This window comes from Ambystoma mexicanum, chromosome 12 (genome assembly GCF_040938575.1).
Source record: "Ambystoma mexicanum isolate Mex_15411 chromosome 12, UKY_AmexF1_1, whole genome shotgun sequence".
In the NCBI taxonomy this organism is placed as follows: Eukaryota; Metazoa; Chordata; class Amphibia; order Caudata; family Ambystomatidae; genus Ambystoma; species Ambystoma mexicanum.
The window spans coordinates 78,217,635-78,230,200 of record NC_090936.1 but is presented as its reverse complement, the minus strand read 5'-3'; the positions used below and the strand labels follow the sequence as shown (position 1 = coordinate 78,230,200).

Sequence of the window (12,566 nt, the reverse complement as noted above, 5' to 3'; positions counted from 1 at the left end):
TTTCTTGTGGCCATCACCTCCGCACGACGAGTGGGGGAGATCCAGGCCCTTTCCTGCAAGGCCCCGTACTTGACTTTTCACGACACGAGGGTAGTGCTCAGGACGCACCCCTCCTTCATGCCCAAGGTACCGTCGGACTTCCATCTCAACGAACCCTTGGTGTTGCCTGTGTTCTCCCCGTCGCCGGCTGAGAGGACTTTGCACTTGCTGGATGTGGCTAGAGCGCTGAAGTTCTACGTAGACCGCACGAAGTGTTTTCGGAAGACGTCACAACTCTTTGTGAACTTTGGACCTGTCAATCAGGGGAAGGCTCTCTCGAAGGCTTCCATTTCCAGATGGCTCTCTGGCTGTATCATGTACTGTCACCGGTTGGCAAACCGACCGCTGCCTGGCCGTCCGAGAGCCCATTCCACCAGAGCGATCGCAGCTACCACGGCGTTCCTATCTGGTGTGCCCCTGCTGGACATATGCAGGGCTGCTACGTGGAGGTCGACGCACACCTTCACGAAATTCTACTGCGTCGACCGGGATTCCAGGGAGGAGTCCAGGGTTGGCCAAGCAGTGCTGCGCAACCTGTTCGCCTGAGGTGAGCCTGGTGAGGAGGTAAGATGCTTAATGTTGAGTTTGATGTAATGCTTAATGTTGAGCCTTTGCCACCTCCCGTGGTTGTGCATGTGTGTACTGCTATGTATTCTTTATTCATGAGCATGTGAATCCATGCCAGACCCCATGCTGGAGAAGGAACAAGTTACTTACCTGTAACTGTTGTTCTCCAGCATGGGTCTGGCATGGATTCACATGCGAACCCTCCCGCCTACCCCTCTGCGGCTCTTCACTTGGTCATACTGCCACTTCACGTGCTTCCAAATCTGAAGATGGCTGCCAGAGGCGGTGCTTAGGTAGAGGGCAGTCATTGGCTGTGGTCAGTATGACGCAGAGACCAGTGATTGGTTATTACTACGAAAGACATATCAGAAACGAAACTGATACTGTTTTTTTCTTTACCGAGGATTCCCAGCCTGACGACTGGGAATATTCATGAGCATGTGAATCCATGCCAGACCCATGCTGGAGAACAACAGTTACAGGTAAGTAACTTGTTCCTTCTGTTTGTGCTTTGAAGTAATTCTTAATGACAAATCTGAATTGGCTTTGGTATTTATTAACTGTCTGTGCACGCTGTGAGAAACCTGAGGGCGTCCTCCCATCTACTCCCTATGGGTCATCTTCTCAGGTGGCCAGGGAAAGGCCATCGCATTTGGATCCTGACCCCAGGGGTGGAGAAGCGAGGGAGGATCACCTGGGTGGAGGGTCTTGGGGATTGGGTAGAGGACGTTCTTGGGAGAGACACAGTACTCCCCTTACCATTCCATGATGAACCACCAACCCCTGCATTTATGTGTTAGTCATTTTCCTCTAGCCAGGATACCATCAGAAGACATTATTAATTTAGAAGCCACAGAAAGAGAATGAAAGAGGGGGTTTAGTAGTGGGGTATGGTATCCCCCTTTCCCTTATGAGAACCAACCTAACCCTCCTCCGGCCGTTATGGGCTATTGCAAAACATCTCCCCTCTCATTCCCCCTCCTATAGTAGTGGAACTAGGAAGAGGCTACTTGGTGTAGTGAACACTAGTAAGTCATTGCACCACTCTAATACTGAGACGAGGAAGAGGTCTGCAGAGTGCTGTAAAGATCAGGCATGTCCCATGTTCTCCTCTAATTGCAACCAGTAATTACAATTTGGAACTCGCATCTGCACCCTGTCAAGTGGTTGCAGGTGTATAAGAAGGGAGGAGACCAGCAGGGAATCCTGTATGCGAAGAGGCAGCCGTGGTTGGTCCTGCAAGAGAGCCAGGACACCAACAGACCTCAAACAACTGTGGAGCCCAGGGCCAGGCGTGCCGCGGTAAGACCAGAGATGTGGGAGCCTACAGGGTCGGGGATACGCAGTCAGTGCGGCGGGCAAGAAAAGGAAACCAGTGACCAACCACGTCCGTGGAGAGGAAGCTGAGCTTCCGGTGAGAACTGGAGGGAAACCGAAGTGCAAGCGGGGCTTGTGTTTGAAGGAAAGCCAGCAGGTGGAGCCGAAATCAAAAGAATAGCTGCCCAAAGGTAAGGATGTGTAAAGAGGGAAAGTCACTCGAACCGTGGTGCTCCTGGGGGGTGTGGGGAAGCAAGGCCCAATAAATGATGGACAATATAATATGCAAGCGGCAAAGTAAATAATGCAGAAGCATGCAAAGTGAACGATTGCAAATATTGAATACCAAACAGAATGAAAACATTTTGGCAAAGCTATGACCCGATGCTAAATTAATGTGAAATTCAAATATTACCTATTTGGAAGCAAAGTACGAGATAAGAAAGCAAGTATGGAAGTTTACGAGAGAGCTTGACAGTAAGGTGGTGAAGGAACAAAACCACCACAAAGTGAACTGAACTATATGCATGAATATAATGTGGCAAGGCCAAAGACTGGCAAAGGATATGTGACAGTGTGGCAAAGCCAAGCGGCTGACAAGGGGAAGCCAAGTGAGTGTGATCATTTACACAGGGGCAGATGCAGAAGAACCTGTGTGGGCTAGAGCCTAGGGTTCCTGGTTGCGCGACCTGTAATGGGTGGACCGTGTGGTCTGACAACTGTGCCTAGACTGGGGAACCCTTAATTGTGAAAGCCAAAGACATTACCAAAGTGACCTGAGAAGTAGTAATCTGTTTGAACTGTTCGTCAAATCCAGGAGGAGTGTAAAGTGAATCTGAAGTTTAATATTGAGAGACTGAGACTGAGTGCAAGTTGAAGTCTTGGGGAAGGGAAACCTGCGACTTAATGAACTTTGCTGCTGTCCTGAGAATGGGAACCTCAAGAACCTTTTTGGAACTGTTGTCTTGAACTTAGAGAAGGGAACCCCGAGGATTTGTGAAACTGTCCTTAACTTGGAAGAGGTAATCCCAAGACTTTTGTCAGACTTTCTTGAACTTGAGGAAGGGGAGCTGAAAAATAAGCTAGGAGCTGGAAGAAGCTCAGAACTTTTATTTTGATCACTTTTATTGCCGCCATCCCTTACACATTGTTTAGCTTTAGTTATGATGGCAAGGATAGGTTTTGGACACAGACTTTTAAGTTTAGCTTTCTGACTCCGACTTTTAAGGACTTGGCTTATATACTTGCCAAGCGCTGAATTGCCATGGGGTGGAAAGCATGCAACAGACCGAAGGAAGAGGTTTGGTGGAATGATCTCCAGAAATGGCCGGAAGCCGAAATGGCAGTGTGGAATGAAGTGGGCAGTAGGGGAGGGGAGGAAGAAGCAGAAACCCTGATGGCCTGGAAACACCTAGTGGCCACACTGTTGGGGTCCGCCCAGGACTACCCAAGCGATCATGAAACCTCTGAGAATACTGATGGGGGAGGTACCCCCCGAAAGGGAAAAAACAGAGTGTGAAGTCGAGTAGGCTTGAGTTGGGAGGTGGGTAAGGGGAAAGCAGTAGATACTTAACGATATATAAATGATGCTAAAGTATAATGACAAGAACTGCTGGATTTGTTGAATGTTGATTGCTTGTTGTAAAAACGAATAAAAATTGTTTAAAAAAAGTAAAAACTTTCAGACTCAAACTTTCCTTAGTTTCTTTATGGTAGGGAAATCCTACCTTAGCATAGGGCAAGTTGGCCTTTAATCCATCCTGATATTTGAGTTAATAAAGCAATTCTTTTTGAACTTTGAATTTGTTGTCTGTGCCTTGCTTGATGATGCCTTCACAACGCACACGTGTGGACAATGTGAGTAAATTACTTTTGACCTGCCATACTAACCTTAATTGTCTTAAAATATCAATTTCAGAATAGTTCAGGTAATAGGATGATGAATCAGAAATGTGTGCCCTTCATCTTCAAGTTAACTAAGCAGAATATGCCTGGACTAAAGAATATTTTTTTTCAGGGACTTGAGATAATGTGCCTCACTACGAGGTTGGGAGGTAGCCATGGCGCTATTAGCGCCATGGCTGCCTCCAAACTCGTTCCGACTCCGCCCTGGTGAATGGAGCAATTACCGGTCTGTTCCAAGGTTGGCGGGACAGGTTATTCCCCATTCACCAGGGCCATTCCCCATTCCCCCATAGGGCTCAATGGGAATGGGGAAGGCGCTAATAACGGTACCGTTATTAGCTCTGGAGTCCCTTTGCGGGTCCCGTCCTTAACGCCTGAGAAAACTAGGTGTTAAAGGACCCGCAAAGGGAACTCGTAGTAGGGCGGTAAGGGATTACCGGTGCCCTTACCGGTGCCGGTAATCCCTTACCGCCCACCTCGTAATGAGGGCCAATGTGTTTTACTTGTGACAAATTTAATTTCCAAAGTGCTATTCTGGTTGAGTCCTTGCATTTCTGTAGAACCCATGAAAGTCCTGTATTGCAGAAAGTACCAGTCGTATTCATGTGAAGAATTCCAATTTTTCTTACATGGCTCTAGACATGAACATGTCTATATGTGAATATATTTGCAATATGCACAGTTAAAATGTCTTCTGATCTTTGTGATTTACTTTTTTTTTTAGATTGGAGCTTATGATCAGCAGATATGGGAAAAATCAGTGGAGCAAAGAGAAATCAAGGTAATTAAAAGAAGAAAAATTATCTTTATTTGCATTTGACCACAGAATAACCTTTTGTCTCGTAATAATTCCCATCATATCCCCCCTCTCAATGCCTGTGAGTCCAAAAGCAACATTATTCCTTACAGAACACAGTCACGTAGGATGGAAAAGCAGAGTCTTCTCTCGAGATTCAAATCAAGCCGCGTGCATTGAATAAAAGTAGTTTTATGGCTCAGCTCCTTATTCCCAAACCTCTACGGCCAGGCACCATTATTTTCTCTTCTGTCTATTACTGGGCCCCACTCCTCATAAATAGTACTCCAATCATTCACCATAGCAGTTTGTTTCTCCATGACCATCGTATTCCATTTCCGTTCCCACTCCCCTCTCGAGGGTTGATTCCCCTTCCTTCCAATTCTGTGCTATCCAACCTTTCTGCCCTTATCTTTGCCTTCCACAATTTCGGCAGTTTATACTAACCCCCTCCCCCCCCCCACCCCCATTGCTTGCTGGGATTCCCAGGAGAATCTTGGGGGGAGGGGGGGGTTATGGTCCATAATCAGCTGGACACCTAGGTTTTTAATCCAAGTAAGAAGCTCCCCCCAAAAGATTTGGACTTAATGGCAGGCCACCACATATGGGATAGGGTAGCCACATGACCACATCCCCTCAGACAGAGGGGAAAAGCCCCCATAAACATTTTACTGCTCTTGAGGGGGATTTCCGTGGAGGGTAATTCGAAAGATTCTAGGCCACTCTTCCTCCGTGATGTCCCTTCCCGCCATTTCCACCCAGTATCTTTTAAATGCCCGTCTACACATTCTGTGAGAGGAAACCAAGGTTTTGCATATTCTCGAGAGGATACCTTTATGGGAGGATGCCGAATCAAGCCTTTTCTCAAATGGGTTTAAGTCTCTAATTACCAAGGTGCCCCACTTCTGGCCTGTGAACATACCTTTTAGGCGCAAGTAGTCAAAGATCCCAAGTGTCACTACTCGGGGCCTCCCGAATCTCCCTAAAGATCATTAGCAAATAACTGACCACTCTTTCGAGTCCTCCATCCAACCATTATTAAGCCCCTCTCAACTCCTGTTTAGCTAAGTGAAATGGAGGGCCCCATACTGACAATAACGGCAAGGGCCAAAAAGACGACACCCTGTTTGCACCATTGTTCTTCCATAACTCTCAGAGAAAGGCCAGCATGGGATTGACGCACACATTGCTGAGAATATCCCTCTGGGATGTCCAAAGAAGGTCCTCACTAGACCAGTACGTTTTCATGTCCTCTCTCATGTGCTCCACCGTGACTCTCAGTTGAATGGCCTTATAATATAGATACATGTCCGAAAGCCAACTCCACCCTTGTCCTGTTTAACTATGGGCCTCTTGTTCGTCATACATTTAGAAAGCGCACACCGAGCAAGTCCCGATAAGTCCCTCTTTGCTGTGGACGCTGAGCGAACGCTTTCTTCGTGGGATTACTTTCAAGCTAATTGCACGTTATTACACACTACTTATTTCCGCTGGAAGGTGTGAAAGGACTTTGAAGTATCTTAGACTTTATATCTGACAATCTTTTACTCTGTTTATTTAGAATACTGATGATCACGTTGAAACCACGCCCATCTGCTGCGTGATTACAAAAGCAGTAGGCCGCGTGCACCAGCGCGCGCACACCGAGCAAGTCCCGACAAGTCCCTCTTTGCCTCTTCGTTGCGGCAAGGGGACCTTGGGACTTGCCCGGTCGCTACTAGTGCTCGTAATGGGCACCTCTTTGAAATCTGGCATGCCGCCAGGCCTTCTACCATTCAAACAACCTATGGCCGTTAGGGCCGTCGTCATTAACACTAAAAATTGTTTATACAACCACACGTCCACCCCAAAAGCACAAAGAAGGCGGCAATCTTCAGAAATGCTACAAAGGATTGCATGGACATCAGGAAATTTTGCACGGACCCTCTGAATGCTACTGAGGTAGTTCCCGTGCGAAACTGAGTGAGTTTTGTTCCATTGGCTCTGCCCACTTCATCTCACAAAGTTGGTCCTCAAACTCTCGCTCCCCCCAATGATTATACGTCAGACTATGTAAAATCTGTGCAAGAACCAATGATGGATCATTTGAAATCTAACATATCATTAACAGATAACAGTATCTTGAACAACATACCGCTCACGGCTCCAAGAACAGCAAGCATGAGGGTTGCCGAGGGTGGGGTCTCTGATGCTGTTATAATTGATTTAAATTCATCAAGTGCCTGTTTTTCTCCGCAGCTCTTATCTGATCTGTATAAATCACTGGTAATGTTTTCTAATATTAGTTCTTGTAATTCCAGCACTCATGAATCATTTTGTGCTCCAACACCACGTAGAACCTGTGCTCCACCGGTTCTCGAACCTGAGGTTTGTTCAATGGTCTCTTACGAGATCAGTTGCCGGAACGACCTAGTACTGTTCCGGCACCTTGTAATAAGTTGGATGCTGCCAATGTTGCCACTAATAATCACACACTGGTAGAAATTGCATTGAACACAATGCAACTGCCTTTGTCTACCTTGGTTAAGCTTTTTGACACTCTTAACATTAAAATTAATAATCGAGCAATACAAATTGAAAAATTACTTTTATGGCAAAAAAAGTCACTTATAAATTACGAGCGACACTCCCAATCATGCCGGCTATAGTCCCGGCTCTGACCACTCGCTCGGTAGCAACAAGCACTGTGCTGGATATCCCGCCGATTTCACATCCTGGGGGGTCATTGTCGTTGGGGAACAATGAGACTCCTCAAATTTTACCACAAGTCACTAAAATAATACGTGAAAATGATTGCAATTGTAAGGGGATAAAATCTACTAAAGAGCAACCTCCCGATGCCGAGCGAAACCCTAGGTCCATCGTTAACCACCCAGGAGTTGAAGAAAGTGCCTCAAGTTGCATATACCATCTTCTCAAAAAAAGACAAATGTACCAATAAATCAACTGTGGTTTCGCAGTCAAAAGTATCCAAAAATGAGCCTAACATTAAAAACAAAAAGGGCTCTAATACACGGACGTTCATAAGGGCTCTAATACACGGACGTTCATAAAGAAGCTGACTGTATCGAATAAAAATGCTATAGCAACTGCTCAAGCTATATCAGCTCATGAACTCCAACAAAGCAAGTAGAGTAGTGAGTGAGCCCCTTAGTCGGCCCGATCTGTATGCACCCCTGGATGATCTAGTTGGGGAGGTAGTGTCACAACAAAATCCCGAAAGTGATAAAGGGGTTACACTCCAAGCTGCCGTGCCTGCTAGAATTTTCGATCATGAGGCGAGGTCATCCTCGAATCTGAGAGATTATCACCGGCAAGAGATTACAAAAACAGTAGATGCTTACATGAGCAGACCGTCTGCCGCATTCTTTGCTAATGATGCCAGAACTTTGCTGCGAACTCCAGCCAAGTGCAACACCAAAAGTGTCATTTGAAGATGAAAGGGAAAGTGAGTCCCAACAGTTGGCTGAAGGGATCAACAAGACGAAAATCTGCAGTAACTTAGTTAACAACCCTAAAAAAATAACAGAAGCTGCAAAAGTTGAGGTGGGAATCAATCGCCATAAACTTGACTCATCCTGCCCTGTAGAAAAAGACAATCTAACTACATTAGATGGTAAAAATGCTCTGCTAGCTCAGGTGGCACCCAAAATAATTCAAATAATACAAGCCGCCCTGGGCACTTAATCCATTCTAGCCAGAGTCCCTGATTGCTCAGAGCACTCTGAGAAATTGGCAAGCAGTGGCCCTCTTGAAAGTCGGAATAAGAAGTTTCCGGCCAGCTTTTCATTGAAGTTGGCTTGTAAACAAAGTCCCTCTGTACAGTATGATCTGAACAGGCGGTCTATTCTGGCCATCTTTTCGGACATACCAACACTCAAAGACATTAACTCTGCTGATCTGACATTAGTGGAATTTCCAGTTCAATCCAATTTGAGTGTTCGAATTTGGATGAATTCCAGGTTGGTCCAAAACACCATCTGGATGGCAAAAACGGAGCTTGCAAAGTTAGGTTTTGTTCTCAGCACAGAACCAATAGTGGGTAGTGAGACGAGATTGAGAAAATCAAGCCCTTCATTGTGTCAAGTGGATGAATAACAGGGGCAACCATCTATGATGGTCGGTCAAGTCGCTAATTTCTTTGAATGAGCATTTGGCCACACAATGCCTAGATCGTGCTGGTTCCTTAGAAAACCAGCCCGTTTACTCGGATATGCTACAATATTTCCAATGTACAAGCAACAGAGGTGTGCATAGTCATCAAACTCTACAATCGAAACTACATGTGTATGACGTGGCCACTAGAGATAGGAAGACGGAATTTCATCGGCAAAAAAGAGAAGCCCTTAAAATGACTCCCACACAGAGAGCCCCATTTTTAGCTAACATTAACACCAAATACAAAAACTGGCTCAAAGTGACCAAAGCTAAACGATATCAGGTCGACGGAGAAAGTATGTGATCATCCATATACTCAAAGTATGGCGGATACTTGGTCTCTCTTAAATCAAACAGTGTATCATCCACAAGTGATTGTACAAGCTAATAATGTCACTGAACAGGACTGGAGTATGCATTTTTTAGATCTCTATGCAGCACCACCTAATAAAGTTGCTACTAAGAATCAAAATTGGGGACATTTCCATCAATATTTTGATTTAGATGATATTCAATTTTACATAAGTAAGATCAGCCAGTCCGGGGCCTGTGGGCCAGATGGTTTTTCTAACAGAACATTTAAAAAATATCCAGAGCCATGGTCTAACATATTATTTCACATATTCACGCAAGTCAATGTATCACAAACTATCCCTGCATCATGGAAACATTAGATAATTGTCCCCATTTATAAAAAAGGGGACCGTTCCAACCATCCGGTTACAGACAGATGGCATTATTCTCCAGCATGGGGTCTGGTGTGGATTCACATGCTCATGAATATTCCCAGTCGTCAGGCTGTGAATCCTCGGTAAAGAAAAATCAGTATCAGTTTCGTTTATGATCTGTCTTTCTTAGTAGTAACCAATCACTGATCTCTGGGTCATACTGCCCCCAGCCAATGACTGCCCTCTCCCTAAGCCCCGCCTCTGGCAGCCATCCTCAGATTTTTACCGCACGCTCAAGTGTTGGGAGTCCTCATGCTTTAGCTCTTGAGTTTTTGCTGCGTTTTCGTGCTTTTTCAGGAGATTTCCTCATTTTTTCAGTTTAATCGAGCTTCAAGCTCCACCGTTTCTACTTCCGATAATGGAGACCCATTTCCGAATTCTTCTACGCCCCTCAAGGGTGAAGTTTTCGTCGAGTTTACACTTCTTGGAGGATTCCGGAAGATCTGCGGCCTACCTCAACGGACATGGCCCAGGACAAGGGAAGCTCGACGCCCGGATCGAAGCTGTTCACAAGGCGCAGAAATTCAGGATGGTCACCCTCCAGCACGTGCTGGGACAGCTGGAGGAGGGCGACTTCCTATCGTCGGTGAACCTGGAGGATGCTTACTTCCACATCCCCATTCTAAAAGGACACAAAGTTTCTCAGGTTTGTGGTTCAGGGACGCCACTACCAATTCAGAGCCCTACCGTTCGGATTAAAGTCGGCACCCAGGGTATTCGTCAAGTGCCTGGCACCAGTGGTGGCGCGGCTGCGCCTGCAGGGGATCCACGTCTACCCCTACCTGGACGACTGGCTAATCCGGGCAAGGACAAGAGAACTCGTCGTCGAACACACAGCGAGGACCGTCCGGCTGCTCACGGAAATGGGATTCCCCATCAACTACCAAAAATCCCACCTGGTTCCGTCGCATGTAGCACTGTTTCTGGGAGCGAAGCTTGATACAGTGGGGCAATTGGCCTCCCCTTCGGAGGAGAGGACGAAGGCCATTCTGGGCAAGGTGCGGCGCCTGCTAGCCACAGACGTGGCCAGGGTGAGGTCCATCAAGTCCCTCCTCGGGATGATGTCCTCATGTATCAATCTTGTACCCCTTTGCAGACTTCGGATGCGTCCGCTACAGGAGTTCCTCGACGCCCGCTGGTTTCAGGCGACGGGCTGCTTCGAAGACAGGATCCCTCTCGACGAGGAGTTCCGTCGGGTGATCCTATGGTGGGGTACCTGTGCGCACCTCACTACGGGCACGGACTTTCAGACCCTGGCGTTTCAGGAGACGGTGACGACGGACGCCTCTCTGGAGGGTTGGGGAGCCCACACCGGAAATCTCCACGCAAGAGGCCTTTGGCTCCCGGAGGAGAGGTCTCTCCACATCAACATTCTGGAGCTCGGAGCAGTGTTTTGGGCGCTCAAGTCGTTCCTTCCGTCCCTAAAGGACAAAGTGGTGAGGATCTTCACAGACAACACCACCACGATGTTCTACATACGGAAGCAGGGAGGCACCAGATCCCCAGCCCTATCCAAGGAGGCCCAGGATCTGTGGCACTGGCCCGTCGCCCAGGGGATGTTTCTGGTTCCCTTCCACTTGCCAGGAATAAGAAACACCATTGCGACTCACTCAGCAGAGAGCTGCACTCGTGCCACAAGTGGGAACTACATCGGGACCAGGTGGATCGGCTCTTTCGACGATGGGGCAAACCCTGGATTGACCTTTTCGCGACGGCGACAAACTCCAAGTGCCAGAGGTTCGCCAGCAGGTTCCCGCAGCCGAGGAGCATGGGCGATGCTTTCTCGTTTCCTTGGGACAGCCTGTTTCTGTACGCGTTCCCTCCGTTGCCGCTCCGCCTCATCAACCAGCTCAAGAAGTCTAGGTGCAGAATGATCCTCGTCGCACCGGCGTGGCCGAGGCAGATCTGGTTCCCGGACCTTCTGGACTTGTCAACGTCCCCACCAGTCAAGCTGCCGGCGGACGCAGATCTTCTCTCCAGAGAAGGAGGCGCCATTCTTCATCACGACCCAGAGTCGCTGAACTTGCAGGCCTGGCTCCTGCAGCATTAGAGTTTGGAGGGTACGATATCCCGGCTGACTGCAGAGAGGTTCTTGCTAAAGCCAGGGCGTCCTCAACTCAAGTGGTATGGTCCTAAGTGGAAGAGGTTCTCTGTCTGGTGCGTGCACAGAAGATTAACCCTCTGCGGATTACGGCCCCTCAAGTACTTATGTACCTACTGTCGCTGGCCAAAGCTGGACTGGCTCACACCTCCATCAAAATACATCTGGCTGCCATCTCCCGATATACCAGGACTACAGGACTGGCGTCCTTGTGGTCTCATCGCCTGGTGAAGGAATTTATGAAGGGACTATTCCGATCGTTCCGGCCGGTGAAGGCTCCTTCCCCGGCGTGGGAGCTTAATGTGGTGCTGACCAGGCTCATGGGGGCCCCATTCGAGCCTATGCATTCGGCGCCTTTGAAGTTCCTGTCATGGAAGACAGCGTTCCTCATGGCCATCACCTCCACACGACGAGTGGGAGAGATCCAGGCCCTATCTTGCAAGCCCTCCATACTTGACTTTTCATGACACGAGGATGGTGCTGAGGACGCACCCCTCCTTCATGCCCAAGGTGCTGTCGGACTTCCACCTCAACGAGCCCTTGGTGTTACCAGTTTTGTTCCCGTCGCCTTCGACGCCGGCCGAGAGGACTTTGCACTCGCTGGATGTAGCTAGAGGGCTGAAGTTCTACGTGGACTGCACAAAGAGTTTTCGGAAGACGTCACATCTGTTTATGAACTTTGGGTCTGTGAATCAAGGGAAGGCTCTCTCGAAGACTTCCGTTTCCAGATAGCTCTCCGGCTGCATCATGCACTGTCACCGGTTGGCAAACCGACCGCTGCCCGGCTGTCCGAGAGCCCATTCGACCAGAGCGATCGCTGCTACCACGGCGTTCCTGTCTGGTGTGCCCCTGCTGGACATCTGCAGGGCTGCTACGTGGAGGTAGATGCACACCTTCACGATCGGGACTCCAGGGAGGAGTCCAGGGTCGGCCAAGCAGTACTGCGCAACCTGTT

At 48.1% G+C, this 12,566-nt stretch overlaps 1 protein-coding gene across 2 annotated transcripts in view; it reads left to right on the top strand.

The window, feature by feature from the left end:
* Window positions 1–12,566, top strand: part of PHTF2 (putative homeodomain transcription factor 2) — a 1,000,056-nt gene that overhangs the window by 450,231 nt on the left and 537,259 nt on the right. For both annotated transcript variants that reach the window (XM_069628039.1, XM_069628040.1), the window contains exon 4: window positions 4,553–4,609. In XM_069628039.1, coding sequence (XP_069484140.1) covers window positions 4,553–4,609 — 57 coding nt within the window. The remainder of the gene's footprint in view (window positions 1–4,552; window positions 4,610–12,566) is intronic.